At 39.0% G+C, this 21,607-nt stretch overlaps 1 protein-coding gene across 4 annotated transcripts in view; it reads right to left on the bottom strand.

Moving 5' to 3' along the window:
- Nucleotides 1-1,482: 1,482 nt before the first annotated feature.
- The window catches only part of mcamb (melanoma cell adhesion molecule b), a 33,937-nt gene continuing 13,812 nt past the window's right edge, over nt 1,483-21,607 (bottom strand). Inside the window, exons 2-17 of one of the 4 annotated variants that reach the window (XM_044015739.1) lie at nt 12,252-12,376; nt 11,930-12,161; nt 11,070-11,140; nt 10,365-10,452; nt 10,055-10,231; nt 9,467-9,597; nt 9,120-9,258; nt 8,903-9,018; nt 8,481-8,622; nt 7,539-7,666; nt 6,559-6,700; nt 5,236-5,292; nt 4,537-4,563; nt 3,923-4,046; nt 3,253-3,364; nt 1,483-3,142 (exon numbers count right to left, since the gene is read on the bottom strand). In XM_044015739.1, coding sequence (XP_043871674.1) covers nt 3,140-3,142; nt 3,253-3,364; nt 3,923-4,046; nt 4,537-4,563; nt 5,236-5,292; nt 6,559-6,700; nt 7,539-7,666; nt 8,481-8,622; nt 8,903-9,018; nt 9,120-9,258; nt 9,467-9,597; nt 10,055-10,231; nt 10,365-10,452; nt 11,070-11,140; nt 11,930-12,161; nt 12,252-12,376 — 1,814 coding nt within the window. In that variant the 3' untranslated portion in view covers nt 1,483-3,139. Of the gene's footprint in view, nt 3,143-3,231; nt 3,365-3,922; nt 4,047-4,536; nt 4,564-5,235; nt 5,293-6,558; nt 6,701-7,538; nt 7,667-8,480; nt 8,623-8,902; nt 9,019-9,119; nt 9,259-9,466; nt 9,598-10,054; nt 10,232-10,364; nt 10,453-11,069; nt 11,141-11,929; nt 12,162-12,251; nt 12,377-21,607 lie in introns of those variants that run through there. The other 3 variants (XM_044015737.1, XM_044015738.1, XM_044015740.1) reach the window with 3 other exon arrangements.

The following is a 21,607-nucleotide window of genomic DNA, read 5'->3' as shown; positions in this document are numbered from 1 at the left end:
TCATAGGTTCGTATGTCGTCCAAAATTTGACCAAAAAGTCTTTGTGTAGTATGTCGTTCAAAAATGGTCAAAAAAGTCATACTATTGCATGTCGTCCAAAAATTGACAAAAAGGTTGTACATTAATATGTTGTCTAAAAATGGACAAAAAAGTCATAGTATAGTATGTCGTCCAAAATGTGACAAAAAAATCATACTTTAGTATGTCCACCAAAATTTGGAAAAAAAAGCCATGGACAAAATGGCCATATGTCATTGTAGTCCATCCAAAAGCAATACTTTAGTATGTCGTCCAAAAATGGACAAAAAAGTCATAGTATGGTATGTCATGCAAAAATTGTCAAAAAGTCATACTTCAGTATGTCGTCCAAAAATGGACAAAAAAGTCATAATTTAGTATGTCGTCCAAAAACGGACAAAAAGTCATACAATTGTTTGTTATACTATTGTACTTTAGTATGCCATCCAAAATTTGACAAAAAAGTCATAGCTTAGTATGTCATCCAAAATGTGACAAAAAAGTCATACTTTAGTATGTCGTCCAAAATGTGACAAAAAATTCATACTTAAGTATGTCCACCAAAATTTGGAGAAAAAAAACATACTTTAGTATGTCGACCAAAAGTGGACAAAAAAGTCATTGTGTAGTATGTTTTCCAAAAATGGTCAAAAAAGTAATTGTATAGTATGTCGTCCAAAAATGGTCAAAAAAGTCATACTAATGCATGTCGTCCAAAAATGGACAAAAAAGTTGTGCATTAGTATGTTGTCTAAAAATGGACAAAAAAGTCATAGTATAGTATGTCGTCCAAAAATGGACAAAGAAGTCATAGTATAGTATGTTGTCCAAAAATGGACAAAGAAGTCATAGTATAGTATGTCATGCAAAATTTGTCAAAAAGTCATACCCCAGTATGTCGTCCAAAATTGGTCAAAAAAGTGATACTAATGTATGTCGTCCAAAAATTGACAAAAAAGTCATAATTTAGTATGTCGTCCAAAAATGGACAAAAAAGTCATAGTATAGTATGTCGTCCAAAAATGGACAAAAAAGTCATACTATTGTATGTTATATTATTGTACTTTAGTATGCCATCCAAAATTTGACAAAAAGTGATAGATTAGTATGTTGTCCAAAAATGGACAAAAAAGTCATACTTTAGTATGTGGTCCAAAATGTGACAAAAAAGTCATACTTTAGTGTGTCGTGCAAAATTTGACAAAAAGTCATAGGTTTCTATGTCGTCCAATATGTGACAAAAAAGTCATACTTTAGTATGTCGTCCAAAATGTGACAAAAAAGCCATACTTTAGTATGTCCACCAAAATGTGGAAAAAAGCCAAACATTCCCTCTGCATTAAACGAATAACTACTGATGTTTATGTTTATCAATTAAACACTGCTCCTATTGAAATGGCATACAGTAGCTTTGGCTGTAATCGATATAATAAAGTACATATGTCTTGGGACCACCAGTTTCTCTTTTCATTTAACATTCAATCTTTATTTGGTATACTTTTCAAAACTACAAACAATGACTTTGTTGGTAAAATGGGTTTGATTGCCATCACTGACAAGAATTAAAACTCCATGGTATTAAAACTGCATTTTTAACAGATCTCAAACAACAAAATTTAAATAGTGGTAAGTTCATGAAAACAGCAGGAACAGAAAACTGACAGACGGAGAACGGGCTGAGTCTGAGTAGCTGCACGCAGCATGTTGATTGTTTATTGTTGTCCGACTTGATTTGCATATTTTAAGTCACATTATTCTCCACTCCTCAGTAGTCGTATATGTTAAGGTGACACGACGTTACATTTAAATGAGAGTAGAGTTGATGTAAGGCCTGAGGGTGACGCTCTGTCTGTCTCTCTCTCTCTTTGATCCAACAGATTATTTCAAGTTTCAGTCAACACAAGGAAATTCATTCAACAGAAACAGGTCAACTTCATGCAATGAAACATATTCACCATGGACCAAATCTGTCCTGCTCTCATCACTGCAGTAATACTTTCCGTTCACATACAGTCACACTACACAAAACAACCCTTTCACATTAAAGAAACACAACTGCATGTCGGATAATAACAAAGGAAATCAGTGCACGGAACATTAAATATGACCCAAGTACAAAAATGTAGAGTTTCTACACAACTGTCATTTCTAAGGCATCTACAACTCTTTTTTTTATTTGACTGTTGGCAAAGCTTGAACTCAAAACACACACAGAAGATATCAAAACTAGATTGTGAAGGAAAAAAACAACAACAAAGTAACAAATAAATGTTAGCCCTTCTAAGGCAAATCCTAAACAGACAATTCACCTTTTTTTCTTTAATATGCACAAACTGGAGGCGTGGAAAAACCCGAGTATACGCTTTAGAGCACAAAAACAAATATAAGGATTGTTTTCAGAGCTAAAAGGCAAAACCTTGGGCAAGGCTGGATGTGGCGTATGAGGGGAACATTGTTGTGTCCCCAAAACTTCAGTGTGGAGACTTTAGCAGAAAGAAAAAATACAACACAATGACTAAAACTACCTAAGCTCTCCCTGCTCTCTATAAAAAATACCAGAACAAAATAAAACACTATCTGCTCATTTATCTGTGGCGGTTTTTCTGTTTTGTTTTTATTTTCTTATTTTAAATAAAGAAATATATATACACAGATTATATAATATGTACACTTTTGATAAAGAGCGGCTTCAGGCTGCTTGTGGTCACCAAGTGAGGTGATGATGCTCAGTCAGGTATAAAAAAACAGTTGTGCTCTAATGTTTGTTCTACAGTCGATCAGCATTGTACGAGGCTCACACAGTTTAAGGTCGGTCGGTTTTAACGAGTCGGAAGATTTATTAGCGGGGGCCTGTGTCGTTAAAGCTCTGGGTGCATTTCAAGAGAAATGTGGCGCGAAGTGAAAGGACAGTGAGCAAAGGTCGCAGCTTGTTTAACTGGCGCCTCTTTTGTTCCGTCAGGACATTGACGGAGCATTTTCCATGACATAGGTGGAGGAAAAGAGTTCCGGTGGAAGCTTGAAGGCATCGGCGGGTATGAGCCTGAGAGGGAAGAACAGGGGCAGCACTCGGTGCGTCTGAAGTCACGTCCTCACCTCTGCACATCCAGGTACTTACCACCCTTCACTCCAGAGCGTAAGCACAGACAAAGAGAGGAGAAGTGGAGGAGGTTTAATGACGTTATTGGCATAATCATATCGACACAGACAGAATTATTATCGAGAGCAGATGTCTACCTGGTCACTGGGAGGTTGTTTTTCTCCGTTGACCCCGAGGAGAATCGCCTCCTCCGTGTTGTCGCTTTTCATCTCCACCACAATGTTGTCTTTGCTGGACTTCTCTTTGGAGCTGCAACAAGTCAGACACTCATTTAAGTGACATTCTGCTCAACACTAATCTGTCGCGACTTAGACTAGAAAACAGTATCATCTTGAAAAAAAAAACGAAGAAAGCCCTCGCCCCTTATGCTTTACATTATGCCTTTTAAAAAAATGTTAAACAAACAGTGTGAAATCTTCTGCTTTCATTACCATATTCATATGAACGACTCAAGAAACAAGTACAGGAAAAAAGAAAAACATTTAGGTTGACATGACATGATCTACACGTCCTGTGTCATCATATAGTAATAATTTGGTTTGGTGCTCATAAAAACGTAGACATAGCCTTCCGTTTTGCCAGGTGAGGCTAGTTAGAAAGTAAGAATTTATTTATTTATTTGAACTCAAAAATGTGTCTATTTCTCACTTGCTTTACAGCATAAGTCAACATTTTCCTCCAAACGAACACATTGTCAACTTTCTAAATGATGGTCTCATTTAGAGGAAAGCAGACGATAAAGCACAGCTACTATTCCACAGTTTGACCGCTGTGATCAAGTCCAGCGACTCAACTCGTCACACTCACAGGTCTTGTTTGCCAGATCGGCCGCAGATCTTGCCCTTCTTATAAAGGAAGTAGAGCACACTCCCCAGGATGGCCAGCAGCAGGATGCAGATGATGATGACCGCAATGATAACGCCACTGCCCTCTGGTGGAGAAGAAGCACAGGAACAAGCACAGGGGTTATTAAAGCACTCTCTTGAACACAAACGAAAGATGACGGCATGCGGCCGGAGAGACACAGGATCGCATTTGGCAGATGATGCAGCATTCCACAGTGTGTCAGAAGAGAAGAGAGCATTTTCACAGTGCAGTGCAGGACATGCATGATTCACTGTGAAGGAGGAGAGGCGTGCGGTGGCAGAGCAAGTCGTCTTTCAACTGGAAGGTTGTGGGCTTTGATTTCCGACTCTGCAAGTGTGCATGCCTTGTGTGTCCTAGCATGTGAATGTGTTTACAACAGCATGACAACCTGCACAGGGGAAGGTGTTTTAATCATCATCATCATCAGCAGCAGCAGCAGAGAAATGGGGAGCGTGTGGAGAAAAGGAAGGTGCAGCAGAGGAGAAGAAGGTGGAAGCTTTTTGCCTCTGAGGTCAAGAGGTAAAGGAGAACCTGCAGCAGCGTCTCATACAAACCTTTCTTGAGTTTCTTTGGTACTTCTGCTTTAAGTTAAACAAAAAACAAAACCCACAAGAGCACAATATTATCAGTGAGTGACTGGGTTAACTCGTATCAGGAGACCTGACACACACACACTTATTCACACAGGACAATAAGAGCTTCAGCAGACGCCCCAAACTGCTTATAATAGATGTTGAACTTATCATCTGATCTTTTTTTTTCGGCATTTGAAGCTGATTTGTGGCTGTGTGTGTTGTGTATATCTGCACGGTATAATGAAAAAACAAAAATACCCATTACGGTTTGCGGGAGGTCAATCATGTTGGGGATCTTTTTCGAATCTAATAATTCAGCTGATTCCTTTTGTCCCGTATAAGTACAGTGAGTGCAATTATAACCTTAACGAGCAGAAAGAAAAAACACACAAGGACTGCACCTACACATGAGTCAATATAACGCCTTGCAGCATTTAAAAGGTCTCAGTTATGTTACACATTCAAAGTTATAAAAAAGAGATTTTAATGAGAGCAAACACTGATTCGAGTTAGTTTTTTTCTCATCGTCTCTGTGACTCACTGAGGAGGATCAACATGAAACTCAATATTACCGTTTTCTTCCTCGTTTACTCATGGAATTTTAACTATGGTAGCAAATGTATGAACATTAAGTGATGGATTTCAGGCTTGATTTGTTAAGACTGACTATCGTCTTACCTGTGTTGGAGGAAATAGTACTAGCAGTGGTGGAGGCCTGTGTGGTGGTGAGTATAGCTGAAAAAAGGTAGATGCACAGAGGGGCGGACATTCCCTGTTAACAAACTGGGGGGGAAGGGGTGAACATGGACAAGCCACACAGCTGCGCGACACAACATTGACAAATGAAAGGTTCAAAAAGGCAAACACTTTAGAGGTCAAGGTCATTCGACAAAGTAAAAATAACCAGAGAGGTGGTAACGACGACAACAACGAGGGGAAAAAACAAAAGGAAGGACAAAAGGGACCTGTTGATCAAAACTAGGATAAGGGATTAAGCCGGGCTATGTTGTTTATCCTGGCTGAACTTAGCCTCAAGTCGGTTGCACAAAATTAATCATCACACAGCACAGAGGCGTGAACTCACCACAGATGATCTGACAGGGATGACATCATTATTATTATTTTTTACATTTTCTTATAGTCACATTTAAATAAAGGCATGATTTACTGCACTGTCACAAGTGTATTTGATAAAATCAGTGGCTCATGTATTTGTGATTTCTCTGCATATCAATACATGAAACTTTATCTTTCACTCAGCTGCTTTTAACGCGGGGAACATCCTTTAGGTAACTGTATGCAGAACACCCAATATCACCTCCTACTGGCCATAAACTGCTACAGCACACAAATCACTCAATAAGAATATGAATCGGTAACTTCACATATAATCACGTTGTCTAACAGTCGCAGTGGGGAAACTTGTGTGGTGTTACGGTTTTCTGGGGTGTGACTGGTCACGTGACTGAACGAGGAGCTCATTAGCAAAAAGTTGTTTGTGTTGTTTTTCCTTTTTTAAGTTTTATTTGAAGGATACCTCTGCTTTGTTACATGAAATCCCGATGTATCCGACCTCAGTTTACAGTATAGAACAGTATAAAAACAGTTACTTTGCTCAAATAAGCTCTGTAAGTATAAGCTCAGTCCAGTCAGACTTTTTCTCTGATCTTAGTATAAGCGACTGTATTGTATTTTTTATCATAAGTTTCCATGATAAGCTGTTTTTCAATTGGTGACACACGTCTTCTCCAGTTCTGTCTCAGTAAATCTGTGATCGACCTCACGGTCTACTTCAAAGCCACGTGAACGTGCACGTGCCAGGATATATTACACCTGGGTTGACCAAGCCGCGCCTTCTCATCCTGGTTTGACGTTCGTGCAACCGACTTAGTCAGGATGGAGTTAGTAGCATAGGTCAAGATATCCTGGATATCTTAATTCTACCAGGTAGAGTCATACACATACTATACAGTGACAGGAAGGACAAGCAGCGGGACTCACTGGCTTTGATGCTGAAGGTCAGCGTTTCCGTGCCGTATTCATTGGAGGCATTGCACACAGCAGTGATGTCGGACATGACCTTGACACTGACCACACTCTTGACACTGTCCTCAGTCTCCTCTTGGGACACTGTCTTGAGGACCTGGCGCAGAGACACACAGGTGAAGACAAAGAGAAATGTCCAGGCACAGACAGAAGAAGAAGATGAACAGTGTTAGTTTAGGTCAGTCAGGGATTTAGTATTGTACATTAGTCACATGATCATGACTAAGCCTGATTTATACTTCTGAGATCACATCGTCTGTCTTGTGTAATTTCTATGACTCTGCAGTTTCCTTCCACGTCGCTCACCTGTTGGATTTTTTTCTCATTCATACATATTTTGTCATTTTGTTTTGACTATTAGACATGTTTTTCTTTTGTTTTGTTTTTAATCTTTCAAGAATAAAGTCGCACAATCTCAGATGATCAGCTGCAACCTGTGTCAAGATGACAAACGCGGAGCATTTTGTGAAGTTACATTTTGATTTTGGGGCTTCACAAAAAAATATACTTAATATTTCTGGCACATTAGCATGCTTTATTCTAGTAAAATGACCACTTTATTTTCGTAATATTATGACTTTATTCTCGTAAAATTATGACTTTATTCTTGTAACATGACTTTTTTAACATTACACCTTTATTCTCCTAAAATTAAGACTTTATTCTTGTAATATTATGACTTTTTTAATATTATGACTTCATTCTTGTGATATTACGACTTTATTGTCGATAGATTTATTTAATATTTTGTTTCTCTTCAGTATGGCCCTTAATATAGAGGTTGTAGGTTAGAACCTTTTGCTGAAGCATTAAAAATTGACATGAACATCACAGCTGAATCAAGATCTAATTAGATAAGATAAGATAGCCCTTTATTATTAGTAAATTATAAAAATCTGCAAATGCATGAGTTTAATGAGTTCTTGTTCTTGTACCTGTCCATCAGATGTGGTCCAGGTGATGCTGGGAACAGGGAAACCTCTGACCATGCAGTTCAGGTTGACTGACTTCTCAAAACTCTCCTCTATGTCTGTGTTATCAGGCCTGATGATCTTTGGTTGTCCTGCAGAGAGAGAGAAGCGAGAAATAAGGTTAACATGTTCTCCCATGACAAACTACTGCTACTGCAAACATACAAATACTACTCAAGTATATACACATACCATAGAGCTATAGTGCCACACTAATCTATAAAATTAAATGTTGATAATAGTAACAAAGTCCTTTCAAAGGGCTTTACAATAAAATGGAAAGAAATACAGCAGCGGTGGCAGCATAGAGGACATAAAACACATAATAAAACACAATAAAAACATATAAATAGAAAGGTAAAAGAAAGACAGAGAAAATTAAAAGTTGCAATAGCTGTGGTGCTCATAGTGCAAATACTTTTTGTTTTTATTTAAACACAGTGGTAAAAAGGTAGGTTTTCAGGCTAGATTTAAAATAATTAATTGATTTAGCAGACACATTCTCTTCTGGGAGCTTTCCCATGTTTAATCCAGGTTCTGGGAACACAGAGCAAGCTTGACCCGGTTAACCTTAGTGGTCTAGATCTCAGAGCGTGAGTTATGGGCTCCACTTTTTTTGATCTTAGTGAGAACACGAGCAGCAGCGATCTGAATCAGCTGCAGCTGTCTCATGGAAGCACTGTTGTACTCCACGGTTTCTGTGGTCACACTTAAACACTCATCTCTAGTCACTACACTTTTCCTTTTCCACTTTTCAACGTTCCAGGGATCCAAACAAAATGAAGTAAAACTTAAAAAAAAGAAAAGGAAAACCCATTTCAATCCATGTACACAAGTTACATTATAACATTTTAAGCATCTTTAATTGACTTTTTTGTGGTGTTTTGTGTTTGTGATCAGACTTACCTTTGACTGTGACACGTAGTGTGCCACTGGTCTCCATTCCCTCAATCTCAGCAACAGTCACCACACACACATACGTCCCTGCTGTGCTGAATGTAGTGTCCTTCAGCTTCAAAGTGTGACCCCTAGATATCTCCCGCCCATCCTGCACACACCAAACAGGAAGAGGCACACTTTTAGCACACACACAAACACAAGGACGACTACCGCTGCAATAGTTTTTAGTAAATTATGATCGCAAGTGAACCAGTTTCTCTATTTTAACAGATCGTGTGGCATCACCAATTATCATAAATCAATGATCGAGTACATGAATGAGTAGGACAACAGTTTTTCTACATGCATATTGCAGTGATTAAAAAATGTTGCTTCTGTAGTCATATTGTGTGTGTGTGTGTGTGTGTGTGTGTGTGTGCATATGTGACCTTAAACCACACCACTGTGTGCGTCAGGGGAGAAGAGAGGGCATTGCAGGTGGCCACCAGCTCCTCTCCTTGAATCACGACAGTGTCATGAGGAATCACCACAGCAGGGTCTAGATCTGCACGCGCAGCAGAGGAAAAGAAATGACAGGGAAATGACTGCGTACACTGGGACACCACTAGTAAAATGTATGTGTTGTCATAGTCACAGATTTCTTACAGTTGACAAAAACGGTGGTATTTCCTGTGATCTCCTTATCGGATTCCAAGTCCAGAGAGTTGCAGTGGTAAACTCCACTGTTCAGACGAGTCACGTTACTCAGCACCAACCTATTGTCATCCAAAGTCTCCTCAAGGCCCTACAGAAAGCCATTGTAATCTGATTAGCACATAAACTAAACGCTTTTACACAACAGGAGCTCTTGAAAAGTGTTTCCGTCGACTGAGGAATTTGAATGACACAGTCAAAAGCTGCAGAACAGCGACTAATGGATGTTTATGCGGCGAAAGACAACATCGTTGTTGAATGAATCGTGGGATCAAAAGTGCTGGTAAGTGCGTTCTTACACCATCGTGAGTGATTGTTAAGACAGAGGATGGAGAATTCCCGTCGCCGTGGCATTGCAACTCAATCGAGTCCCCTTCCTTGATTTTGCCTTTCGGTGACTCCACCCACACCTTTACAGCAGTGGAGGGGTCTGAAACAGAGAATGTAGAGCACAAACTTGTTGACACGTTATGTGATTATTATTGTTATTGTGACGTTTTCAGACATGAACTCCAAAATGTCAGGAGATTGAAGTTCATATTTGGGAAACAAGTACAAAAACAATATTCAAACAATGCAGAAAAGGGCAATCAGAATTCAGAATTCTAAAATTTCTGGATCTGATTCAGTTTAAAACAAATAATATTCAAAGCAAGAAATCATTTACTTCCAAATAAAATAAAGACCTTTTTTTTTTTAGAGAGACACAGGGAATATAATTTAAAAATGCCAGGACAACTTTAAAAAGTATGTGTGTTAAATGATGGAACAGTCTAACAGATGAATTAAAGCAGAATAAAAACACAAAACAGTTTAAAAAATATCTATCTAAAGAAAGGAACAGGAAGAGAGTAACGATATTCAGCAAAGTTCATACGTGAACTCACAGTACACAGTGATGTTAATACGGTTTGTCTCCGTCATCCGTGTTCCTCCGGGAACAAAGTAGTTGACCTCGCAGTAGAACTTGGCGTCTTTGTCCTCCTTCGTGACCATCATTCTCACTTCGCTCTTCACCGAGAACAAACCCGAGTATTCGGAGGTGATTACACTCACCACCGACACTGGAGGACAGCAACGTTTACAGAACACAAGACGAGGGATGGAGAGAAAAGAAAAAAAAAATCATTAAATCTCATTAAGTATGATTAAATAGTGGAGCAGCGGGTGGCAAATGTTGGCGTGAATCTGTCTCACCGCCATGATCATTACGCAGCGGCGTGTTCTCTCTGTACCACGTGATGTTTGGCTTCGGATAACCATTGGTCACCTCACAGACTCCGATCTATGACAGGAGAGAGAATGAGAGTAGAAACATATTCATAAACAAGTCGCCTTCCACTTAATCAACGTGCGTAAGTATGAGTCATGTTTCAGAAAATTTGGCCTATATGTGCTTATAAAGTAACAGCCTGTTAATGAGAGTTAAGAATAATCTAATATGACAGCTGTCTGTGTCGGCTGTTTATCTTGCCACAAATCTTACTACTAACAATTGAACTTAAATGATTTTCACATTTAAGTTTTTTCCATTATTTATTTTTGTATTTTTATATACAACAATAAATAGACTCATAATAAACCAGTGTTTTGTTGCTTTTTAGAATTGCATGTCTTACAAACCTCAGTATTATGATAATGTGAATAAACTCAAGTTGATAATAATTTGTTGGCAAAAAAGAAATGGCAATTACATAACACTCACATCTACACATGATACACAACTAAGTAGTTTGCTTTTTATAAGTACTTTGTTTATTAAGTTTACATTAATTAATCTACATATTGTCTTATTAAAGCCTGATTTTTTTTTCTGCCTTTTTCTGACTTTGAGCCCTGCCCCTCTATAATCATGTGCACGTCCCTGATTCCAGTGATGTTCTTTATTTAAAGTTTGTTTACCTTGGCTGGCTTGAGGTCATGGACTGAGAACGCTGTTTCAACGGCCTCGATCGTTGGAAGGTCTGGTGTCGCTGCATAGGAATCAAATACTGAATCATGAGCTGAAGAGGCAAAAATGATGCGTGTGTCCTGACAGTTCTGGCATTAATATGTTAGGATGTTTGTTGACAAGCAAACAATGAAAGTCAGTCAGGTTTTAGCCGACTCTTGGAGACTGGTGGAGAGACAAGGAAGAAGATGAAATTTCAGGTCAAGTGCTTCTGGAAGTTGCTCCAATAAATAACTTCTGTTGCATTCCCCGCAAACAATGAGTGCAAGGAACAAGCATTTTGTATAGTATTTAAACTATTAATATTTCAATCAGCATTAATGTTTCTCAGCAGTTTCTAGCTCTTAAACAAGCAGCTGGAAGTAGAAACAGACGTGAACTGAGCTTCTGCTGACAGAGATGCTGTACCCCCGGGCTCTCGAGCCTCATGTGGCTCTGCAACACCTCTGCAGTGGCTCCCTGTAGCTTTGAAGAAATGATCTTTATTTTCTTTCTTTATTTCTTTCATTATTTCTTTCAAAGTGAACATTTGTTTTTTAGGGACCAAGGCAATGAGTACCACATCATGTTTATGTGTGAATATGTATTTTGACATCATTCAACGCAACGTCTGAGTTGAAAAGACAAAAGATAAGGAAATGAGGGCAGGGTGACACCTCAAGAAGGAGACAAAGTAAAAAAAAAAAAAGAAAGAAGAAGAATTAAGAATATCCATGAAAACATACAACAAGACAGAATATACTGTAAGTCCAGAGCTTTAGCGAAACATCTACTGGTAACTTGTATATGTTAAAACATGACAGAATCTTACCAAACACCCTTAGCTTTGTCCGCCCCTCCCCTGTCCCATCTGTCAGACTTTTGATGAGACAGATAAATTCCACTTCGTCCCGCAGCTGCACGTCATTGATCGTCAGCACCACTACTCCGTTGGCTCCGGTTCCGTTCACACTGATCCGGTCTGAGTACGGTGTGCCTTGCTTTGTGATCTTCATGGTGGAGTCCTGGAAGTAGATTTGCTGCCTCTCACCCTTTTGTAGCATCTAATGGTCAGAGGTCGAATCAAACATTACTTTCATGTCAACATCCAATGTCTATCTGTGTATGTGTGCATTAGGCTTCATGAGACTCACATAGAACCACATTATGGTCACGCCACCGATGCCATCGACTGATGTAAACATGCAGGCGATCTGGGCAGTGTCTCCCCTGAACACCTCCACTCTGTCCTCCATGTTCACGTCCACCGCGGCCCAGGCTGAAAGACAGACACGGAACACGGTTGTTGAAAAGGTGAATTTTCAGGTTAAAGCTTCTGTCGTTTGACCGGCCAGTGTCAATGTCTCATTTAAAAAGTCCAACCAACTGAACGAATACAGATGGATGAAAATATCCATCTGTTTGTCCAAAATATCCAATAGTCATTTGACAGAGGTCATTATTTATTCAACAAACCAAGGCTTCAGTCGAGGACTTTCTGAACAGAAACTTGTTTTAGTGGTTGAATGTTACACTTGATTAGTTTCTGACTTCTCAGAGAAGCAAATTTGGGAATAAAAAAGTGAATTCAGTTTGTTATTTGCCAAATAAGTAACAATAAAAGTTTCTCAGAGATTTCTAAAATATTTGTTTTCTCGTTTTTATGACACGTGGTCTAATACATTTGTTAAACCGTGTCTATTGCATGGCACTCTGTTAATAAGAGTTAAGAATAATCTTATATGATAGCTGTCTGTGTCGGCTGTTCTGATCCAAAATATCTTCATCTTCATGAGAGAACCTGACTTCTGCATCCATACATCCTGCTCATACAAAGTCAAAGGAGACACGCATATGCAGACAGACGGAGCCATGTTGTGTCAAAGGGAAGAAAAAGATGCTATGACAGGAATGAGGAGCCCACCCATGTCCACATTAATGTGCTGCATTCCAACATGTCACCCTCTCACAGGAAGAAAGACTCAATTTACAGGCGGCATAGTAGCTCCACTGTTCCTCCATTATGTGTTTCTGAGGAATGAGTGGTTTTCCCCTTCAAGGGTTTCTGACCACAGCACGTCCTCCCTCTCGTCTATAGGAAGGACCTCCAGTTACATGCTACAGACCACGGCTGTAGCTGCCAGGATTGATTTAGCTTTTCCTGAGTGTCAGTGTGAATGCAGCTTTTCTTTTGGCAATATGACAAGAAATATCCAAGTTTATGTCAAGTGCTGCTTGAGGAAATGTAAATGTGAGTCGCCTGTGTCCTGCGTTGACCTTTATTTACTCGTTTATTTTTACTTCCACACTCATATATACTCTGAAGATCCATCCAATCATCCAGTGTCTACCTCTGTATCCTCCACATGAGGGTCGCGGGCCTGCTGGTGCTAATCCCAGCTGACATAAAGAAACAAACAACTCACACCTACAGTGAGTTTAGAGTGTCCAGTTAACCTCTGCATGTTTTTAAACTGTGGGAGGAAACCAGAGAACCCAGAGGAGAGAACATGCAAACTCCACACAGAAACAAAGAAAGACCCGGACTGGGAGACAAACGAGCAGTCTTCTTAAGACAGGCCTAATTAATCCTCACAATACATTATATAGTCTCATATGTTATCTACATGTACAATTACATCATAAAAACATATTTTTAATAGAAATGTCACAATGCCACTTTTTTTGTGTCAGATACCAATACCGCCATCACAAATATGAGTTTCTACCAATACATACCGATATTATTCCGATCATTTATGAACTATGAAGCTATTGACAACACATTTGTGCTCATTTCAAAGACATCATTCTCCAACTGTGTAACAAATATTGTTCTCCCAAAAATAAACAGCCCAAACATGACTCAGCTAAAATACAGATTCCATCCCTAATTTTAAATGAATAATATTTTTTGTAAGTTTCAAAACAGAAACGAAATTCAAACAAAATAAGCATTCATGATCGAAAGCTTTCAACTGCATCTTCAGCAAAGACAAGTTTGCTCAGTTGTCATGACAACACGAAACACATTTGCAACTGTCTCTTGACCTCATTATGGTATATGACACACATGTATATAACTGTTATCATCACTAACTTTACAAAATGAGGTCACTGCATCCACTTCTTCAGTGGATGCAGTGGGCAAAAAAAAAAAGCCTTTATTACACAAACTCAATCTCCTGACCTGAAAAATGACAGAACCTCAAATGTCTAATCATGACTGTGGGACACAGAATTGATAAAAAAGAAAGATAAAAAAAATAGCTCTTATTAGCTTATACTATTTCAATCCGGTAAACTTGTGCATATGTAGTATGTATATGAAGATATTCAGACTTTTGTTTATGATGTACTTATTCACTGTCTACCAGAATCCCACCACCCATAAACGAATGAAATAAGCAAAGAAAAGTGAGCATCATTTGTTTTAAATTTTCATTTGTGTACATTTTTCAGCTTTATAGAATATAAAGGAGCTTCTCTTTCAGATATCATCAGGTGCCTCTGCTTCGCTGGTGACATTTCATTCTATTCTACATTTTTACTCATTTGCACAGAATGATAATGATGCAGCGGTTGCTCGTTCACAACAAAAGTGTGACCTCTGTCTTATTTCATCCCCTCCTCACTATCTCCTGCATCTCTACCTCTCTAGTTATCTCCCTGCTGCCTCTCTGCACTGTATTGCTTTTTACCACTGGCTAATGGAGCTGGACAGATGCCTTCCTGTCAAAGAAATCCAATTAGTCTCTCCAACATACGTTTTCTGGCCATTAGCGATGGAAGGACAACGCTGACTCACTTGCACAATCCCATCCGCGTTCTATCTGCAGTGAACATATAATTCAGAGAGGCACAGCGTGTAGAAAGTTAGATCCTATTTTGGCATTCAGACCAAACATTTCTCAGACTCTTCGCTGTGTTGTCTAACAGCTGAAGTACTTTTGCTCCTGGGAATCTCAATCAGATCTCATTGGTAATTTGATCAGCATTCATCTCCACAGTGCATCATTCAGAGACGCTGGCACTCCAAGGCCTCAGATCGATCCTTCCAGATAATGATAGTGCAAAGTCCATGCTCGCTGGATAATTGCCCTAAATCAGTATGACAGAAGATATGCTGAGCATGCTCGCTGACAGCTGAGAAAACTCTCCCAGTTTTGATGAGCTGCCCTCCTCAAACAGAGTGAGAGTGTGTGTGTTTGACCCTGAGACAACAATTTTACAAACATCGTTTATGACAAGAGATGGCAACGGATTCTGTACATATGCTGCTTCTTGAAAGGAGAGGAGATAAGAGGAGATGTAAGCCATATTAATGTAAAATTAATGGAAAATAATAATTCACACCACTCTTGCTTTCACAGAATAAGATCTAGGTTCAAGACCCCATCAGAACAAGGGCCTTTCTACATGTAGTTTGCATGTTCTCCCTGCGTTTTCTACAGGTTCTCCAGTTTCCTCCCACAGTCCAAAAACATGCTGAAGAAAAAGAACTGCTTCTACAAAACGAGTCCCACACCAAAGGAAGAGGAAAGTCCTGCACTGTTTATGTTCCCACAGAAACACAAGGAAATGTCAGCGAAAAAGTGAAAAGGGAGATTTTTTGATCTGATTGACCCTAACACAAAGCTATTCTTCTCAGGTCATCCATTCATTTGGATAGCCTAAACAAAACATGATACCTAACCTTAACCATGACCAGCTTATCCCTAAACCTAAACATAAACCAGTTCCTCAGCAATGAGGTTCTGCCACATAAGCACCAGGTTTAATGGTCCTGACAAGGTCAGTGTTTAAGCCAGAAAATGAGTTTGAGCCGAGGGTGCAGGTGAACTCTTAGTTCAGTGGTTCCCTCCTTAAACCCAACACATAAATAGTGTGTACTGCAAAATAAACCCCACAACTCCTCCTCGAAGCAGAACAGAGCAGATAGGAAGAGACCATCTTTTAGGGGGACGGGGGGTTGTATCAAAGACATTGTGTATCCTGACAAAATGGCTTTGATATCATTGTAGACATAACAATCAGTTTGTGTCTGTGGAGTGCGATGATAACAAAACTTCCTGCCAGACGCTGAGCTGCTGTGGCTGCTGATCCAAAATATCTTCATCGACACATAAAACAGTCCAACAGTCTTCACATGGACAACTATTGTCAGGTGAAGAGCAGACGTTCTGGAAATCAGGACAACCTATTTTTAAACATGTGTGTGAGCACATACTTCAAACAGATGCTTGGGTCATCTCTCTCTGACAGGTACAGTAGAAAGATGAGACATAGCGTGCGTTTGTTCAGAGGCTGGAATCTGATTCTCGGGGGCACAGCAGAGGTGCCTTCTCATACCACAGATGGTCATCGTTGAAGGAGACAACGTCTACCTTCATCACATGGACTGACATTCAAAACAGATTGTGCTCTCCTCAACATGAATCTGACTATGAGGGTTGTGTTTTGAGTTTTGGTTAAATGAAAGTAATGAATTACATTTACTTCACCCAATTTTAAATCACATCCGTTACTGAGTAAAAAAAAATGGCCTGCATTAAAAATAATATATAACATAAAACATTACGTTCTTTGCCGTGAATGATGAGAAGAGGAAAAACAATTCACCCCAAGAAAAAACCCCAAGCTTGTTAAAAAAGTAAATTTTAAACAAACTACTTGAGTATATTTTTAGACCAATACTTTTACTTGTACTTAAGTAAAACTTTCTTCCCACCTCTAAATTAAAGTTGCCTAAACAAACACGTTTTTACTTTGCTGTCAGCTGAGATTGGAACAGCAACCCCCGCGACCCTCCGGTGGAGGATAAAGTGGTAAATAATGGATGGATGGATGGATGATACGTTCCCAGAAATGCTCACACTGCTATAACTAATTCACTCTAACACACTCTGACTGTATCCTCATTTCAATCCACATCTATTGTTGCAGATTCGTGGAGAAACTACTTCCACAGGGTCGCAACAAGAATTAAGGCCTCACCAGCTTCCTCATGAGAGTTTAATGTTCAATACACCATACAATGTGAAAACACTCCACAGGATACAGAGGGGCTGAGCAACAGGAAAGGTAATTACAAAAGGGATGTATGTCCCCCTCAGCAAATTCCATAGCAGTTTGGTCATTACATTAAGAAACATCCTGTGTGTAAACTTGACATCTGACCTGATGGGAACGCTGATGGACTTTCTGAAAACACTGAATTAAGATCACGACCCAATCTGTTGATTGGATTAAAAATGACCTTTTGGTGGAAAAAGTGGGGGGAAACTACCTGATACTGGTGCTAAAGGAAAGTTCAGAAGGTCAAAGGTCACACTGGGAACGTCCCCTTCAACGTCAGACAGCCCATTATCAGTTTCCTTAGGTCCTGCTGCTGGAGGAGAAGAAGCATACTCTTAAATCTGAGAAAAGCTCAGATCAAAGCAGCAGCAGCAGCCACTGGCAGGATGATCAAGAGGAAACAGACAACTACACATAAATAACCGGCCAGTTTTCTGTCTGTCTGTCTGTCTGTCTGTCTGTCTGTCTGTCTGTGGGGTGTAAGGTGAACACACACTGTGACTATGCTGTATCTAGCTCATACATACCAGAGGCCCACGACTGACCTGAACTCAAGATTAACTACAACACGAAACACATTTGCAACTGTCTCAGAGCACAGCGATCACAAGATCTCAAGTCTGTACGTTTCATTCACGACTTACCGGGCTTAAAAAAAAATACATATATAATTACAGTACAGTAAATACAGTATATAATCTGTGTCTTCTATCACTTAGGTTAGATTTCAAGGTAGTGTATATAACTAACCCTATATATATATCACCACCTGATTTAGTCAGTATGTACTTAGTTGTTAAGTCGTTACAACCTACCGTAAACTGGCAGAAACACCGACCTTGTCAGGACCAGTGATCCTGATGGAGACAAAAACCTGATCCTAATGAGCAAAAACTTAATTTCTGAGGAACTGTTTAAGTTTAGGTCGAAGATTTTAATTGTGGTTACACTAGGTTAAGTTTAGGTTAGTTAACACTTTGTTTAGACTGTCTTAAGAATACTTATATTGACCAACTGTCAAGCAAACCTATATTAGTGAGGACATTTTGACTTTGTGAGGAAATTTTGGCCAATCCACACAACTTTAACAGGCTTTTTGAGGATTAAGACCTGGTTTTTGGGAGTTAGAATGAGGTTTAGGTTAAAGTTAAGATTTAGGACTTAGGTTAAGGTAAGGGGCAAGGGGAATGCATTATGTCTGAACATCCACACAAATAATGCCAATGTGTGTGTGTTCCACAAACGTCATTTTATTGCCTGCCACTGGCTTTTTAATTGCTAATCACCTCACAGGACGTCAGGTGATCAGCAGTGCTGAAAGAACGCTTGAACATGAAGGCAGCAAAAAGGCAGGAAACACGAGGGAGCGCGATTATAATCCTCTTAAAAATAATTCCACCCGTATTGCATTTGATTAGAACAAAATAAAAACGACACAGCTTCATACTGAAACACGTGGCAGAAACCTATATGTGTGTGTGTGTGTGTGTGTGTGTTTCTTGGAACCAAATTTCCTTCAACCAAACACTACTGTGGCAAAACGAAATGACAGCTCGGGGACACGATTCCAGACATGTCACATCTAAGAATAACAGTGGCCTATCAAGCTTGTTTGCTTACATGATACAGCAGAATTACAGTGCCACTGACCCGAGTGGCACCATAAATAGCAGCTCTTCAGGCCAGAGTGTGACAGAGAGAGGGAGCATGACAAAACACAGGGCTCTTGCCAGGCTGCTAAAGTTTTGGATGTATATAAAGAACATTACGGTGAATAGAACCTGTAACAGTAAATGTACTGTATTTAATTAATTATTTACTGTTACAGGTTCTATTCACCTTCCTAACCTTCCTAGGAAGAAAATATGGAGGTAGAGGAGAAATTGATGTGGCATGTTGTTTATCTAGTGTTTGGGTCTCCAACACTTGCTTTGGCCTCTGACATTTATCATAATGATGGCTTAATGGTGCACTTACAGCATCTTGTAGAGAGAAGGTAACATTATCAAGCTAAAGACAACCACTCTTGTGTGGAGAGAAGACAAACACGGAGAGGTTCACAAGCTCCAGGCTGCACGATTTATAAAAGCAATGCCACACACAAATAAACATCTATTTAAAGGCTGCATTTGGTAAATAGACATTATTATCATTATTATTATTGTTATTATTATTATGATCATTATTATTATTATTATTATTATTATTATTATCATCATGATCATTATTATTATTATTATTATTATCATGATGATTCTTATTATTATTATTATCATTATTACTACTACAGCCACAGTGTAGTTGTTTAACTGTTTAATTCTCCTGCAAACTAATAACAAAATTATCATCACAGCACATCACACTACTTATACATGGAACATTTTGTTTGATATTCTTTTAAATATTAATATAGTTTAACCGCTGTATACATTTAAAAAGCTGGACTGTCCGGGATTTTACGTCCACCACCTTCAAGCTGCACAATCAACCTGTCTCAGATGCAACTTCAGCTTAAATCTCTGAAAAATACTATAATCAGTTCAGACCCACTGATTTCTGAGTAAGTATTATTGTATGCATTTAATTCCATTTCATATATACATATATAGCATAGACGGAAATGTGTCAGTGCATCTAACCCATCAGTTAATCTACAAAAAAGTGGGTTTTCTCCCACAGTCAAAAGAAAAAACATGCAGAGGTTAATCACGTACTCCAAAAAGTGACTGTAGGTGTGAACGTGAGAGTGATTGGTTGTTTGTCTCAATGTGGTGGACTGGTGACCTATCCAGGGTGTAACCCACTTACACCCTACGTCAGCTGGGATTGGCTCCAGCTCCCTCACAACCCTCATGTGGAGTATACGGTGGTAGACAATGAGTGAGTGAGTAAGAAGAATGCATCAAAATATGCCCTCTATAAGAAAATAGAACACATCGAGTTGCCTTTAACTTTGTTCTTATAATTTCTCCAGGAGGACTGAGAAGAAACGGTTTCACTCTCTTGCACAGTCCCAAAGGAATGTTACAGGAAGCTCTTAAAAACACTTGAGGTTTTGTCACTTCTTCATCAATCACAATAATCCTGTGACGCACACTGAGGCATGTAAACCAAAAAAAAAAAGACTAACAATACGAGACTCTAGGATTGGATTTGACTTATTCATGAATCCCCCGCACAGCTCATGTCACCACAGACACACTCCACGAACACACACACACACACACAGCACAGTGTGTAATGCCACAAATATGCAAACAAAACAAAGACTGACTCATTTTTATGAGAACCCACTTTTTAAAAATGTGCGTAACATTTTTAACATAGCATTTCTGTAAGACTTAGTTGTAATTATGCAGTAAATTACTGCTTAATCATGATAATACAGTCACAACAACTGTAAAGTTACAGTTAAATACTGCCTTATAAACCACAGACTATATTAGGGCATAACTACTGTGAACTTACAGTAAACAGCTTGTGATTTACAATCATTTATTATAGTAAATGTTATAGTAACTAACTGTGAAAGTACATTATATATGACACGGTAATTTGCTCTAAATATACAACCAGCATTGCCTTCACAATGCCATAGCTATAGTTGAATAAATAAATGAATAAAATAATACAATATAATACAAGATGCATATGTTATTAAACACATACACAAATAAGTCTTGAGTAGACGGCTGAAAAACAAATTGCACATTTATCATATGGTGTCATACCCTATATACATAATGTATTAATATTCCACAAATAGCAATTGTAAGTTTTTGCTTAATCTTGAGAGATTAATCACTGGTGATGTTGAGACAGTTATTTAATATTCTCACTATAGTCCACATATTTGCTGGTTATTTTCATATGGAGAAAAGCAGCGAGTGCGTCACTCTTCCAGGATTAATCCACTATTTTCTTTGGCAGGAGGAGGGACAAACCATCTGTGAAATCACGGGGTAAAACAGCCGCACAGCTGTCACAGCATGTCAGCTAAAAATTAAGGTAAGATTACTTGTCTGCATCGACACTTTGATGGTGAACATAACAAAACTGTCATTTCTGATATGCCCTGCTATTGTGACGACCTTCTCCCAGTGGATTCATAATTGATTTAGACTGCTCAAGCCGCACTGTGCCTAATTTGTTTAATGTTTTTTATTGGGACCAACTGAGAGAGGAATACAGAGAAGTCATAAGGAGATACTGTGGGTACAGCTCTACCATTAAATGAGATATTGTTCATTTAGCCGAGTATGCAGTCCTGATGCGAGTATATCTGTGGCCCAGAACAACTCTGAAAGTCTCCAGTCTGAGCGGATGGATCACAAATGCATCTCGGTTGCACATGTGATCAGATTACCCAAGATAGTCAGAACATGACCAAGACATGAACCAGTAATGTGCACTTGCATGTACTGCGTGTAAT

Source organism: Solea senegalensis, unplaced genomic scaffold (assembly GCF_019176455.1).
Source record: "Solea senegalensis isolate Sse05_10M unplaced genomic scaffold, IFAPA_SoseM_1 scf7180000013836, whole genome shotgun sequence".
NCBI classification, from domain to species: domain Eukaryota; kingdom Metazoa; phylum Chordata; class Actinopteri; order Pleuronectiformes; family Soleidae; genus Solea; species Solea senegalensis.
Note: the sequence above shows the minus strand (reverse complement) of the source record. Positions and strands in the feature narration are given on the sequence as shown.